This window comes from Podarcis muralis, chromosome 6, assembly GCF_964188315.1.
Source record: "Podarcis muralis chromosome 6, rPodMur119.hap1.1, whole genome shotgun sequence".
NCBI classification, from domain to species: Eukaryota; Metazoa; Chordata; class Lepidosauria; order Squamata; family Lacertidae; genus Podarcis; species Podarcis muralis.
Genome location: NC_135660.1, coordinates 57,697,667 through 57,713,973, shown reverse-complemented (window position 1 = coordinate 57,713,973; position 16,307 = coordinate 57,697,667). Strand labels below are relative to the sequence as shown.

General features: G+C 41.4%; 1 protein-coding gene across 1 annotated transcript; it reads left to right on the top strand.

The window, feature by feature from the left end:
* Window positions 1-1,375: 1,375 nt before the first annotated feature.
* Window positions 1,376-15,420, top strand: CLRN3 (clarin 3). The gene is made up of 3 exons (XM_028729950.2): window positions 1,376-1,767; window positions 6,143-6,322; window positions 11,910-15,420. Exons 1-3 carry the CDS (start codon window positions 1,539-1,541, stop codon window positions 12,176-12,178), a joined length of 678 nt encoding a protein of 225 aa, XP_028585783.2. The 5' UTR covers window positions 1,376-1,538; the 3' UTR covers window positions 12,179-15,420.
* The last annotated feature ends 887 nt before the right edge of the window (window positions 15,421-16,307 follow it).

Genomic DNA, 16,307 nt, shown 5'->3' with positions numbered 1-16,307 from the left:
TGAAGAGATTTGTCTCAATCACTTTTTAGCCACTGTGTTATACTACAGTGGTACCTCGGGTTAAGTACTTAATTCGTTCTGGAGGTCCGTTCTTAACCTGAAACTGTTCTTAACCTGAAGCACCACTTTAGCTAATGGGGCCTCCTGCTGCCGCTGCGCTGCCGCTGCACAATTTCTGTTCTCATCCTGAAGCAAAGTTCTTAATCTGAGGTAATATTTCTGGGTTAGCAGAGTCTGTAACCTGAAGCGTATGTAACCTGAAGCATATATAAGCCGAGGTACCACTGTATTTGTATCTTTGAGAATATGAGAATGACTTACTGGGGCCATAACCAAACTAAGCCTCCTAGAGCAGTGATGGCCAAACCTGGACCTCCAGCTGTTTTTTGGACTACAACTCCCATCATCCCTAGCTAATAGGGCCAGTGGTCAGGGATGTCCCAAAACAGCTGGAGGGCGGAGTTTGGCCATCATTGTCCTAGAGCAAAAGAAGGCTTAGTTTGGTCAGAATCGAGTATACACTTCCAAAGTTAATGCTAAATACATTACTTCTGATAAATGAGCCACCATAGTCACTAGAGAGCCATGGAAAGTTGTGTCCTGGGCTTATTAGGCTCGTCTACCCATGTACTATCTGAAACCAGAGGAGTGCATTGGTTGCCAGATGTGAAACATATTGGCATTATTTTCAGCTCTCCTACCCCACTAGTAAGCCAAACTTTGGCTTAGCTCAGTAACGTATGGCAGTAAAAAGGACCAGGAAGGAACAAAGCAGCTACAAGCAGCTCTGGCTAAGCCATAGTTTTACCATGCTGAGCAAACCAGGTATCTCCCCCACCGTTTGGGAAGCAAATGAAGAAAGCTCTGACCAAAGGCAAGTCACCATTGTGTCTTTTACACATTTATAACAACAGAGTGAATTGGCCCTATGTGTGTATATACTAACCCTTTGCTATTCCTTCTTCATGTTTTCAGAAAGCAAACACAGACAAGAAGCTGAGTTTCACCCCCCAAATGTACATTGCCAAAAAATTCTATATGGGCAAAATGAAAAACAACAACAACACTCAGTCTACAAAATTTGAGCTTTCTAATGAATTCTTTGATTATGCAAAGCTTTCACAGGAACACAGGAATATTGTTATATTGAGTCAGGCCTTTGGTCCATTTAGCTCAGTGTTGTCTTCCTACATGGAGACACCAGTGATTTAACCTGAGATCTTCGGCATGCAAAGCAGGTGTTCTCCCCCTGAGCCACAGCCCTTTCAGATCTTTACTGTTCATGGTTGGAGTGATTTTCCTGTCACTATGGCAACACTTTGCTGCAGACCAAAGTTCAATGATTTTACAACTTTATTACCACTGCTGTTAGTTCAAAGTTTATGGGCATGACTTTCTGCCAACGCAGATACCAGTAACAGGGTCCCCATTATTCAGCAGCAGAAGTGAAGCTTCTATTCACTGGATTTCTCATTTAGAGAACTAAGAATCGAGGAGGGAAATCTTACTGCACCTCAGAAAAACACTTTTCTGATAAAATGCCATCCAAGAGAAAATCCCTGATGTTTGCTTCTGCTTTTTTCACCAGTGTTATCTCCTTGGTGATAGTTTGCCTTGTTCTTGCAACCAAAAATTGGGTTTCAAGTGAGATTAAATTCGGTGACGTAAATTCCACTGAGACAATATTCATCACGTATGGACTCTTTGAAGGATCTTGTTCAAAGAACGTGCAAAATGGACTTAGTGTTGAGGATACCCCTTTCCAAGGTAACTATCTACACAAGTAAATATAAAGAGTTATTGTTGGGAGCTGTTTGGTTTAATGCTGTCTGTTTACTTGGGTATTGTGAACCATGGCTTTAATTTCTTTATGTGGATACTTTTATGGAAGAGAAGAGTAACACCAGGAAGCAAAGAGCTGTAAAATAAGAATGGCAAACATTGTTACAAGCAAACTCTCTAAAAGAAAATTGACAAAATAGTCCATGACTTACGGCATGAAAATGATAAGAATTAGCTGAAGCTGAAAGATAGTCACAGAGAAAGTGTTTCCAGGAAGATAGCTCTGTTTGTATTTGTATTCTCTTAATTCAAGCTATAGGTGATAGAATTTCATGTCTTGTGTTAATTCACCAATTTTCCTTCCTAATAATGGCCACTTTCACACCAGCAGCAGGGTGTCCTGGGAGGCTGACATGTCCTAGTGATTACTAGATATTACCATTTTGGATGTTAAATTTTGTGTCCATTTATTCTGTTGCACAAGGACTGGCCATTTTGTCCTGTGTAGAATGCAGAGGGCCATTGCTAGCATATCATAGAATTATTACATCAGAAGATTAGCAGGTGAACAAATGCCTGATGTCAGCCAACTTTATTAGGTCCTATAGTGATCTTGCTGGAATACATGTTCTCATCTTCAATTTATTTGTATGCCAGTTTTCACGGTAAACCTTGCTCACAGAAGCAGAACTACATAAAAGAAGTTTGTATATAAAATAAAGCATTGGCTAAATATAATTCACTGACAATTATGAAACATAATATTAGTATGACTTTTTTTTAATAGGCCAAACATCTCATATGCACTGGTTTGGGTCCTAAGTTAATTTAATTTAAGGAAGTTCACAGAAAGAAAGTTTCATGTCTACTCTTTCCCTGTGTGATCAGTAATAAGCGCAAGTGAGCCAACTGGAATACAATTAGATCTGGTTCACGGTTATCATTTGATAACAATGTTGTATCTTCCTCCTTACCTATTTAGACTTCATACACCACAGCAAAGTCCAAGCAAGGTTTCTCCTTTGTTTCCTGAATGCTAGCTAGTGCCCTTGGTATTCTATGAATTGTTCATTTAGTTATTGTTCATAGTTCTGAAGGGCAAAGTTTCTAAAATGCTAGATGGATGCATACCAAATGCATCCGAGTGAATAATTGATAAAAAGAGAGAAAGGAAAAGCCAAGGCTGAAATGGCTGGGAGAAACCACCATTCGCATCCTCCTGTCACTAGGCTTTTCACCAAGTAGTGCCACGATTTATAATGGGATGAATCCAGATCTGCTATGAGCGGAATTCTGCTAAAGGGATACTCCCACTTGAAAAGGGGGAAGAGAGGATTTTGGTCAATTACCTCTGTGCCCCATGAAATGCTTCTCAAGAGAGAGTTGGTGGACCCTCCAGGAAAGCATGGCAGGTGGGCTAGGGAATGCAATTGGGTAAGGAGAGATTGGCAAAAACTGCCTTATCCACTTTCTTCATCATGGAGCCCTGTGGATGGAAGGACTGCAGCATATATTCCACAGATGTCTTGATCTCAATGGGTACTTCTCAGTGAGCACCCTTTTGTAGAGCATGGGTAGGCAAACTAAGGCCTGGGGGCCAGATCCGGCCTAATCACCTTCTAAATCCGGCCTGTGGACGGTCCGGGAATCAGTGTATTTTTACATGAGTAGAATGTGTGCTTTTATTTAAAATGCATCTCTGGGTTATTTGTGGGGCCTGCCTGGTGTTTTTACATGAGTAGAATGTGTGCTTTTATTTAAAATGCATCTCTGGGTTATTTGTGGGGCATAGGAATTCATTCTCTCCCCCCCCCAAAAAAAATATAGTTTTTGCCCCACAAGGTCTAAGGCACAGTGGACAGGCTCCCTGCTGAAAAGGTTTGCTGACCCCTGATGTAGAGTTTCATCAAATTACTGAACATTGTATAAATGAAGACCACAACATTTTGGAGATCTGCTATTTTCCTTTGAAATCACTCAGTAGGTTTCAGTTTCCCATGAAAGTCCATTTTAAAGCCCAAATGTTTGCTTTTCGCAGAAATTTGGTTTACTAAACTTTGAGTTCCTTCATTCAAGGATTTATTTTCTAAGTTCCAAGTCTTTTAGAGTTTGTAAGTGAAACTATAGTGTCAGGTAGACTAGAACAACATAGTTGTTCTGTAATAATGCCATAAACTAGTCAGCTTTAAGAAATTGTAGAAATCCTGTGCCAAAATAGCATAGGTCTGTCAATGGGTGTCTAAATAAAGCCTCCAAGTTCAATGGCACTATATCTTTAATTGTTGTTGTTTAGTCATTTAGTCGTGTCCGACTCTTCGTGACCCCATGGACCAGAGCACGCCAGGCACTTCTGTCTTCCACTGCCTCCCGCAGTTTGGTCAGACTCATGTTTGTAGCTTCGAGAACACTATCCAACCATCTCGTCCTCTTTCGTCCCCTTCTCCTTGTGCCCTCCATCTTTCCCAACATCAGGGTCTTTTCCAGGGAGTCTTCTCTTCTCATGAGGTGGCCAAAGTATTGGAGCCTCAGCTTCAGGATCTGTCCTTCCAGTGAAAACTCAGGGCTGATTTCCTTAAGAATGGATAGGTTTGATCTTCTTGCAGTCCAGGGGACTCTCAAGAGTATACGTTTAATTATATGATATTAAATACAAGCAACAGGGAGAATTTTTTTTTATTTGTTTCCTGCTTGTGAATGTGCAGAAGCATCTGGTTGGCACTGTTGGAAACAATACACCAAACTAGATAGAGCTTGTTCTGATCCACTATGGCAGTTCTTACATCCCATGAATTTATATATTTGTTTACATACTATGGAAGTTGCAAAACCACATCCCCTGATGCCACATACTTCTCTATTGCATTGGGCACTGATCTCTTGTATAGAACTTCTGTTGATACAGAGCACAGTGCTGATAATGGTGAAGGTTGTGTCTGAGAGCAGAATGTAAGACACGCTGTAAAATTCTGTAGCGTGAATTAGATCGATGCCTTTATACCACAGTTCTTGGGCTGCAAGGAATTTGCTGGCAAGAGCAATTTGCTTGTATATTATAAGGTCAGTTAATTAGTAGCCTCACTGCAAACTAACAAAGACCTCTGATATTATCCCCTAAATTTATTGTGACTGCTACTCCACTGAACAGTAAACTTGATCTTCTCTTTTATGTCTTGGAAGTTAACAGTGCAAGGCATACAAAGCTCTATCAAAGTACTGGGCTCTTAATAGCCTGCCATTAATGATTTGTATGATGCAATAAACAAAAGTGGCTTCTTGGACTCTTCCAAATATAGGCAGAATGAACTGGTTTTATTCTGAAATATTTATCTGACATACTTTGAATTGAGTTTTCATTCTGCTGGTACAGAAAAGGCAGCACAGACAATCTTGATTAGATTTAATTTGAAATATCTTGTTGAAACATGGACACTTCTACTTTGGCATAAATACTTGTGAATAAGTTTTTTTGTGAGGAAATTATAATCTCTCTTTGACACACACACATGTACCTTAGTTCTCAATAAGTGCTTCCTACAATGTGGGAAATGGATGGGCAAGGAATTATCAAATGAGATATTTTATCTTAAGGGGAATATAAATTGAGTGGTTAATATCTGCAATAACCGGTCATTATGCACATTCACTAGGCCACCTGGAGTATATGCACATAATCCTTCTATGAACAGGGAAATGTGCACAGTTCTATGTGCATAGGTGCATGGTTTCAGATAAAATTATATGAATGCCATGACGGGGACAGCAAGCATGATCACAGCTCCTCTCCCACATACTCATACACGAGAGAGAGAGGGGTGTGTGTGGAAGGCTCATTTATCAACTGAATCACTGCTTCTGATATCCTCTATATAACTATGAAATTTAGTTCCTAGACAGTTTTGTGATGACCATAATCTTTTTCTATGCAACATCAAGAGTTATAAACTTGCAGCTGCCCATCTACTTAGAAGCTTGTCATACTCTACTAGGTACAATGGTACATGCTCAGTTAGGCTGTTTTTCAAACGGGTATTCCTTCATGTCTAAATGTTTGAACTTCAGGGATAAATTACAAAAACAGTAATTTAAAAAAATACTGAAAGACTGAGGAGAAACTGAAAGAGCTAAACATCCAAGAATATGTAGAAGTCAACTTGCCCAAATCCCAATGTAGAAGGGCAATTTCTCTAGAATCAGACATGTCTGATCATATTTGATAGCCCCCCCCCCCGTTTCTTAGCAATACTATATAGTTAGCTTTAAAAAAATTCCATCCATAGAAACCAGTTGACACAAGGTGATTTTCATCTGAAGTATTAATCACTGTATCTACTGATATTAACTATGATGTATTATTTTTCAGTTGTAGATTTGCTGGAAAATACTAAAACGAAGGGTTTCAACACTGTGATTATTATTCTGCTAGTTCTTAGTTTGATCAGCTCCTTCCTCAGTTCTGGATTTACATGCTACAATGCCGTTAGCAACCCCTACCAGACCTTTTTGGGCCCTATTGGGGTCTATACCTGGAATTCCATATCTGGTAAGTAATATACATTACTGTTGTTGTTGTTGGCATCCTTCTGTCTCATTAGACAGTGAAGGGATGCACCTTTGGGGTGAAGTCAAACCGTTGGAGAGTTACAGCACCTGCTGTGGCTGTAGAGACCAATATGGGAGAGACATGTTCTATTGTAGGTGGGGCAGGTAAAGGCGTCTGGTTTTGTTACTATGGGTACACTATGGGTTTTTCTTCTCTCTGTGTTCCTCCCAGCTGTCATTTCTCCTCTGGTCACTGCTTGTGGATACGTGACCCGACTGTCTCCAGGCACTGTGGCCGTCTGCAATGGATTCCCACTAGGTGGGGTCAATGTTGCCAACCTTCATGTTACATTTGCAGATATCTTTGTAACATTTGCTCTGCCAATGGGCCTGATGCCTTAAACCAGCTTCCCACAGAGTATGTCTTCCATTCTGTGGACATGACCAAGCCAGTGTGGACATACGGTTTTAAAAATATGATATTGCCAGTTTAAGGCCAGTGAGACCATGCACCCACTTTCCCTTGGTTTCAAGTTCAAAATCCAGATAGGGAGAATGAAATACCTGGGAGCAGGAAAGATGACTTACATTGTCCTGGTCAATTTTGCTGTATGGCCCGAGAAACCCTCCTCTGAGATGCTATACTTATTTGTTGCTTACATCTGTAGCTGGCAGGAAGAGTTACACAGTGGGAGATGAGGGCTTCCTCTGAGGCAGTAGGGGTCAGAATGGTACTCCTGCTAATGACTTGCAGTTTTTGCTAGCATCCCTGCGATTGATGATGATGCCATTAATGAAAAATTTTTCCAACACAAATTTAGAAAACAATTCACCTATTTCGTAGATGTTTAAAAGGTAGCAGAAGTGTTTTGCCTTGGCAGTGTGGCTGTAGCGAATGAACTGATTTTGAGAAGAAACTGCTTGCTTAATTATTTATATATCAGCATATTTCTGGGCCAATGCTTCTTTCTTTCTAAAAGGCACTCAGAGAGACTTACGTAGAATATCATGTTAAACAAGGGAGCTCACAAACTTTAGCCCACATATCTTTTCTGTTGTGTAGTGCTGTTTTGAGAGTGTAGTTTGAAGCAAAAAAAAAAGTGGTGCAGTGGTGCAAATCTCAACATAACAGTGGACGAATATTTTTTTTCTATTCTTTATCATGTTGTTTTTATTATTTACTAAATTTGTTAGTTGCTTTATCTTGTCCAGGGCAACCCAAAGAGGCTTACAACCAACCAACTAAACAAACAAACAAACAAACAAACAAACAAACAAACAAACAAACAAACAAACACCTCCATAGATGCATTAAAAGCAAAGGAGGGAAATAACTACATTACTAACATCAGGGGTCAGCAAACTTTTTCAGCAGGGGGTCGGTCCACTGTCCCTCAGACCTTGTGGAGGGCCAGACTATATTTTTTGGGGGGAAATGAATGAATTCTTATGCCCCACAAATAACCCAGAGATGCATTTTAAATAAAAGGACACATTCTCCTCATGTAAAAACAAGCTGATTCCTGGACCATCCGCAGGCTGGATTTAGAAAGCGATTGGGCTGCACCTGGCCCCCAGGCCTTAGTTTGCCTACCCATGAGTAACATCCTACTCTCTTTTAAAAGGTACAGATAGTAAAAGCCCACTGATAATTAAAGGTCAAAGACCTGGTTATAAAGTTTTTGCCTGGTGCCTAAAGATATGTAATAATGGCACCAAATGAGCCTCCTGTCCACAAGTGGGCAGCCATCGCAGAAAAAGAAGTTCCAAATCCAGACTAAGACACCTGAACTCTCTTGTCACTTAGTCTCATTGTAGTGTCACACACTAAAAAAAACCCCCCAAAAACCCCACACCCCTCCATGGAAAGACAGCGTAAGAAGGCTCCTTATGCTCCTTTTGTTTGCAAGAAACAAAAACAGCTATGGATTAAGTCACAGGAAGATTATTCTAGCAATACAGTGAGGTTCAGGTGCTTCCTGCAGAAATACAGGACCAGGGATTGCACAATGGTTTAAAAACTGGGAGAAAATTTTGGCACAGCACTAACTGCATCAGGTAGATCACGTATATCAAATATCCAGTTATCAGATCAACAGGGACCATTCTCATAAATTATAGAAATTGGTGGCTTATAACAGCAGACCATTTTTGTGTGTGCACTGCAGAGTATACCAATAACTGCAAATTGGGAGTGCCTCCAAAATTCATCTATAACACCTATTTCTTCTGCAGGTGTGCACTGCAGAGCAAACTGAGTAATAGCAGACAAGCCATCTTTCAAGGAAGGTTGTTCAAAGTTTTCATGGAGGTACCCCTGTAGAGCTTCTTCAGATGCCCCCGAGTTCATATTCGAAACAGAACAGAATTGAACAGAATTGTGACTGTAGATTGCTATCTTCTAATTATTTGATCTGTATTTGATCTCCTTGAAATGTAAGACTACTGCAGAGAAAGACTAATAGTTGGAGTATTGCGGTCAATAGCTGCAATCTCAATGAGCTGTGTATGGCTAGGCACATGGAAACTGAATGCAGTCAGGGTTTTTTTCTTTTGTTTTAGTTTTTAAATTACAATAGCGGCTCCAGCAGCTGCAGAAGCAAGAAGTGCTTAAATCTCAACAGCTCCTTTGGATTGCAGCCAATATTTCTTAAATAAACTCAGTATTCCACTCATAATACAAGTGTAAGCAGAATCCATTTGTACAAAGATACATCAGCTTTATCATCTCCCTACTTAAATTTAAATATTATACATTTTATTTGTGGGTTTAATGAACGGTGGAGGTTGCATATAAACTAGCAACACTTGAATGAGAAGTCTCTTTGATTAGGCTTCTGGAACAAAACTATTAATCATGAGCATTTGCTTTCACTACATGGCAGCAAAATTGGAATATGAGATATAAATTAACTAACCATATGATAACAGTAGTCAGCAGGTATTATTCAAATAAACACGTAACAAGAAAATGTTCATTAGGGCCAGCTCTACCATTGGGCAGAGTGAGGCAGCTGCCTCACATGGCAGATGTTCAATGGCAGTGCAATATCTCCCCACCATTATCCAGAGTCTTGTAAGCCGGCTTGCTCTGCATCCCCAAAGATAGCCTGTTTCCAGGTTTGATGGAGAAAGGAAAGCTGTCATTTAATCAGGGTTAAATAAGATACAACTACAAGTTCAGTTGGAGTCTATGAAAGCTGCTGTTCCACTAGAGTAACAGATTTCTAGTTGTGCAATGGAGCTCTCTTCTCCTCTCCCCTGTAGCCTCATATGTACTCCAAAAATCTGGTTCAGAGGGTCGGAGAACTTTCTGGAGCATATTTTGAGGGCATTTGGGGAGGGAAGTGGAAGGCTTGTTGCATGAGTGGAACTCTCCACATACACTGTTGGATACAAGCCTGGATGAAATGGGATGGTACCATCTTACCCATTGCCTCAGGCAGCAAAATGTCTTGGGCCAGCCTCGATGATTACATAGCAATGTCCAAAATGGCTCTGGGAGAATGTGACATCCCAGGATGCCCTCTGGAGGAAAGGCATTTCTCCTGCTTAGATGCAGTGGGTGTTACTCCCTCAAACCAGTGTATGGGAACTGCAACTAACATGATGCCCTGGCACTGGTGGATGATTCATGCAGCTCTCATCTGGTAATCTAAGGGCCCAAACTGAAGTGCTGCACAAGATCTGTGAGTGGCTCTCTTGACGTTGTTTTCAGACTTTGAAGCAGCAGTGGGGAACTCTGATGTTGATCAGAGCAGAGAAAAAAGTAGGGATTAGTCATTTCCCCCTGCACAATTTCCCCCAATCTATATCATCCACACATCCCAAAGCTATTAGCCCCCTGAGAAAGATGCAGGCATGAAGCAGGTGTCCCGCCAGGAGGCAATCTAGAGCATGGGAATGGCACAGAGAAGCTTAATTGCTTGCCCAACGCTGCTGTGATGGCTGATTTGCCATCGCTCCTTTGTGATATTGGTCCTAATAAAGGTGTTATGCTGCTGTAACTTCTGCATGTCTTTTCCCTAATTGACCAACAAAGGTACCTGTGATGTCTGATCTGTGGCAGTTATGATACACACAACTGTCACTTGATGGGTCACACTGCTCTAGTAAATACAGATATCAGATTTCTTCAATATAACGTTGTGTCATTTATTTTACAATCAGAGGGTAGTTTTAGCATTTACTTTTACGATGGTCCTATTCTGTACTAGCTGTCTCCCACACAAATCCCATCTGCACTTTGCCTCAGGCTGAGTTTCCACTCTCCTACATAAAACCTCCCAGACATTTTCCGCCCAAAACATAACAAACCTGTTAAGGAAATATCACCACAAGACCATTGCTAGATTTTGAATTTTAATAAAAGTTGTGAGGTTAGTAAAGCCTTGAAGAGGGCGCGGCATGAGAACTGGAGTTGCAAAAATAGGGCAAAACTTTGCTAAGAGAAAAATCAGCAGTACATCAGGTTCTGTAGAGGAGGGGAGAGACAGAGAGAGCAGATTTCTAGACGTTTCAGAAAGTTGAGATATGTTAGAATGCAAGATGAACTCCATCAAATATTTCCCTGGGGGTATAACCCTTCATTCCCCTATTTGGCTTACATCTGGTTTCTTTTGATGTACTTTGCTATCCTTGTGATCTCGCTACTGAAATAACTCCAGTTCTTACACTAAATATGTCTCAAGAGGCTCCTGCTTTTTCTAACGGCAAGCTTTGGACTAAAAGAATTTATTCACAGGGAATGGGGGAGCCTGTTACAAAATATACCAGCATTAGATCGTTCCCATATAATATCTTTTTTTGTTGAAAGATGGTTCTTACTACCAGAGTACTTTACTTTTCTGCTTTCCAGCTTAATAGTTCCTTTTGGAAGTGATTTGGTACCAGTAGAGGAAGATTTCTGAAGCACTGTAAAAATGTTAGGCTCCAGTGTCAGATGAAAATCAGGATAGTTGGTCCTAAATTTAGCACCCCTGCACTGAGTTTATGCCATTTTAGGCTTTTTCCAGACTTTAGAGCCTTGGAAATGGTGGTATTTCCAGATTTGTATAATACCTAAATAGGGTTTATTCATCACTTGTATGAGTGATTACAGTCTGATTCTGAGCGTATTTACTTGGCATCAAGTCCCACTGCATTCAGTGGGGCTTTGACACAGGTAAGTCTGCAAATGCCAGGCTTCAGTGGGAGCACAACTTTCTGCTGCTTTCCAAAACTAAAGTTAAGTGTCAGGCATTGGAGCGCAGACTGGAAAGGACATGTTTTTCCTTTGAATTGTGATAATCTGATGTCCGGTGATAAAAAAAAAAAAAAATGAGAGTGAGGTAGGCTAGATTGCATTCCCTACCAATGATTTAGATAAAATGGGGTGGGGGGAGAGGTCAAGACTTGTGAATTTCCCGATAATTCAAGCACCGCTCCACCAGCCTTGCCCTTTCTTCCAACCCCACCTAAGCCTCTGACAGCCTTATTCTGCAAATTTTGTTGACAACAGAAAAGAACTTTGAAAAAAATATTCATCTGCCTACTATCACTTTCCCAAACTAATATCAGAAATATTTGCTTTCCTTTTTATTTTTAAGGCATCTGCTCCCTCCTGGGCTTGTTTCTGTTTCCTGCAAATGTGGAAGTGAACGAACTGTCCGTTGAGCTGGCTGCACCTTGCGGTCCTTCAAAAGAAGCCACACTCTCTAACACTTATGGATATTCATACTGGATCGTGCTCCTTATAGTCCTTTCAAATGCTGCAGCTATCATTATCATTGTTTTCTACCAACGTGCAAGGTATTCGAAAAGGAAAGAGCGAGAGAGACCCATGGAAATTGCACCCAAAGATGGCATTTTATTTTGATGGAATCTGCTGCTTAATTTCAAGGACAAGTGTGCAGTCTAAACCACCATCATTTACATGTCAGGCCCATTGACTTATGTAGGGTGGATAATTCAGCACAGGGTTGCTACCTATATGAATAAAATAGAACAACAATGTGGACAATTGGGGTTGATAAATGGAAAAGTGATATTCTGTGTTTTCCAGCTGTTTGCTACACTATAATTTATTTCAGATTCTGTCCACTGAGTAAGGTCTTTCTATAGGTCTGTACAACTTGTAACTCCAAATCTGCTGTATATTTGATTCTGTCTAATTGAATCTACAATTACATTTCACTTACTATGAGGTTATGTTGGACCTACTGTTCTAGTATACCTGCTCCTTTTACATAATATATGTTACTTAATGAAAAGGCATAGTTGTGAACCCAACCTTGTGTATGTTACCCTTCATCAACCTGGTCACTCCCAGATATTTTTGACTACAACATCCATCAGTCCCAGTGTCCCATTTACATGTAAATTGGATGCTGACCAATGCTCCATTGAGTTACCTAGTAATTTGTGGCTTACTCAAAAGAGTGCTGGAGACTTAAGACCACAGAGCAACTTTCCTGGCAATACTACTCTTTCAAAATTTTCAGGCTTTCCTGTATGTCCTTTAGATCTCTGGTCTTCAACAGGTGGTTTGGGACCCAGTCGTGATCCAAGGTGGGTCACAACAGGAGCACTAGCACCAGGCAAATGTATGGTAAAAATTTAAGAAATGGGTCCCCAAATGCATGTTTGGGTTAAAACTAGGTCCTGGATCTGAAAAGGTTGAAGATACCTGCTTTAGATTAAAGGTTCTACATCAATGGCATGAAGCACATTCGTGCGCCTGAGAGCCCCAAGCTGATAATTTTCTGAAAGGAGATTGAGATCTGCATTTCCTGCTGGTGGTGATTATTATATGAAATTGGGAAATCTCCTGAGGCTTGTCCACCACTGATAACAGTCTCGTGCTGCTGTACAATTGCTGGAGCCATGCTGAGCCACTTATTTTCAAAAACCAAGACATGGATTCTCTGATAATACAAATGCTCTGCTTCTGTCATAAGGTCTGATTGTAGATTTAATCACATTGCATGATGGATGTTGGCTCAGCAAAACAGTGACAATTGCTCGCTGAAGCTCACTGTGAAATTTTTGCAGCTCAAGCAGAACTGGCAAATGCTTGGCTGTGTGCCAGTTTCGCTTGTGGGGGCAAATGTCTGATTATTTTAGCCTAAACATCTGCAGCGGCAGAAAGTAGTTTTTACGCTGTATAAAATCTTTAGTTATCTCTCAAAGGATTGATTCAACATGAACATGTGGAACTTACCTTGGTTGGGTACAAGCCAGTCTTGTGGTCCTTAAACTTCATTGTTCGATGACCACTGTTCCAGTTCACTTGATCTTCGCAAAGCACCACATTTTCTTACTTTACAGTCACCGCAGCAAAGAAAAAAAAAAAGCTTCAAAAGCTTCTGAATGCAAACTCAGCTGCTGCATTTGACCTCTGTGACCTTGCTGCAATGAAGCTATATGCATACATGGAGGAGGAGGAGAATTAGCTACACAGAAGGGCTTCTTGAATGTTTCCACAGCAACTAGTCGCACTGCTGAAGTGGCAAGCCACTTTTCAATTCAGAACTTGCAATATAAATTTAAAAGTGGTTTGCCTTTTCAGCATGTGGTAGAAATCCCCTCCCCCTTCAAATATCTAGCACTCCATCCTGCCCCCCCTATTTTTATTGCATTCTTGGGAACCACCTCCAAGGAGCATTTAGGATAACTTCAACCCGCTCGCTAATCTAAGAATGATTTTATTTTCCACCAAGAACCAATTTGCATATCTGCTTCAGTTCTTGTCCTTCGTGGTTTTCAGTCGGCCTGGATTAGTGAATCTGTGCCAAAAGCCAGATCTAGAAAGATGTCAGCTGTTGGAGTGAAGTGCCATCCACTTGATAGCTGCCACAGAAAAGAAGCCATAACTGATTCCAAATTCCCTAGGATATTCTTGTTTGGAATCTTATCTCATTTGCAAGTAATACAGGTGTTACCTTTCTGTCTCAGCCGTGCCCCCTCCCAGGGGAAACAACAGCTTGGGAAAATCTTTAGACTAGGGAAATAACACAAGGGGAAAGGGGGTTAATTTTCCTCCCTTCCACCAGCATCACAGCCCAGATCCTATTTTCCACCCATGACTGCTTTTATTTTTAAAACAAATGGTCATTTTGAAACAAACAGGCCTGCTCTTTGACAGGGAGGCCCTGATCCTATCCTGAATGTGCATGGGAGTAGATATTTGAATGCTTTCATGTAGGGATCTGAAGAAGAATTGCTATGCTGTACAGACTACAGAACTGATCTTTTGCAATTTTCTATTAATTCTGCTCCCGCAGACCTAAGACTACAGTAAAGCTTATTAATCATTAGCACAGTTAGGAGGGGTATCGTACATTTAAAAAGATCAGTTTCCATGTTGTTTGTCTAGGGTAAAAATGGAGGAAAGGAAACAGTAATGGCTGTTTTCTCAAGCTGCTTGCTACTGTAGGATGCTTAATCACTTGTTTGTGGGTTCAGGAGGCAGTCTAGCATCGATGAAGGCTGTTTTCAAAGCCAGGTACCAGGAAGGCTTATAGGTAAAGGTAAGGGGACCCCTAACCATTAGGTCCAGTCGTGACCGACTCTGGGGTTGCGGCGCTCATCTCACTTTATTGGCCGAGGGAGCCAGCGTACAGCTTCCAGGTCATGTGGCCAGCATGACTAAGCTGCTTCTGGTGAACCAGAGCAGCACACGGAAACGCCGTTTACCTTCCCGCTGGAGCGGTATCTATTTATCTACTTGCACTTTGACGTGCTTTCAAACTGCTAGGTTGGCAGGAGCAGGGACCGAGCAACGGGAGCTCACCCCGCCGTGGGGATTCGAACCACAGAGCCTTCTGATCGGCAAGTCCTAGGCTCTGTGGTTTAACCCACAGCACCACCCATATCCCAACAGGAAGGCTTATAAGGACTGCTAAAAGAAAGCTAGCTTTATTGTTTGGAATAAGCCTAGGTAAGACTGTCTCCAGACCACATCCAAATGAGCATCCATCATTACTTGCACAAAGCTTATGCAGAGGTTAAATTCTATCTGGTCTTTGTTCTGATTAGTTTGCAGGAATGTTACACAACAAAGAGCATTCATCCAGTTGGTTATTTATAAGTATCCCCATTAAACACTTGTTCATCCCACATTTTTCTGTGCATTTCCCTGTCACTTTTCTAACTACAAAGAGTCTGTTTCTTTTTTAAAGGGAGGTTGGTGCACTAGGGTGACATTTTATTCCACTTTAATTGTGTAAACCTAAATTTCCTGGTATGCACCTGAATCCCTCCTGCAAAATAGTGACGTGGTATTCAACTAAATTAGTGCAAGGATTAGGGCTAGCAAAGCACAGGTTTCCACTCTCCCCCCCCCCCCCCCCCGCCCACGGCTCATCCTCAAATCTGCTCTAGAGGTTTGGGGAAAACACCAGAATAGATTTAGGGGGCATGGAGAAAGGGGAGATCATTATGTTGCACTTGCAGAATGATTTGCTTAAAGCTATTGTGGTCTAAACCACTGACCCTAGGGCTTGTCAATCAGAAGGTCGGCAGTTCAAATCCCTGCGACGGGGTGAGCTCCCGTTGCTTGGTCCCAGCTCCTGCCAACCTAGCAGTTCGAAAGCACGTCAAAGTGCAAGTAGATAAATAGGTACCGCTCCGGCGGGAAGGTAAATGGCATTTCCGGTTTAGCCAGAAGCGGATTAGTCATGCTGGCCACATGACCCAGAAAAACTGTCTTCGGACAAACGTCGGCTCCCTCGGCCAGTAAAGCAAGATGAGCGCACCCCTTAACTGTCAGGGGTCCTTTACTGTTATGTACTAAGCTTGGGTCCTAAAACAATAGGCAAGTAGGATCCTAGAATGCAACAACTGATTGGCTTGCAGGAGAAGACCAATCAGGCTCCAGGAGGGAAGCAGAATCAGCCAATCAGGCGGGACTTATTGTGCAAATAATGTATATAAAAGCCTGAGGCTTGGGGGGCAATTAAATCACTGTTTTACAAGCTGCAATAAAGAGCATGAAATCACTACAG

What these genes read in the sequence shown, in the direction of transcription:
- CLRN3 (XM_028729950.2), top strand. Translation starts at nt 1,539, where the DNA reads ATGCCATCCAAGAGAAAATCCCTGATGTTTGCTTCTGCTTTTTTCACC. An exon ending in TGAGGATACCCCTTTCCAAG is followed by an intron (nt 1,768 to 6,142) that starts GTAACTATCTAC and finishes ATTATTTTTCAG; the next exon opens with TTGTAGATTTGCTGGAAAAT. An exon ending in TACCTGGAATTCCATATCTG is followed by an intron (nt 6,323 to 11,909) that starts GTAAGTAATATA and finishes TTTATTTTTAAG; the next exon opens with GCATCTGCTCCCTCCTGGGC.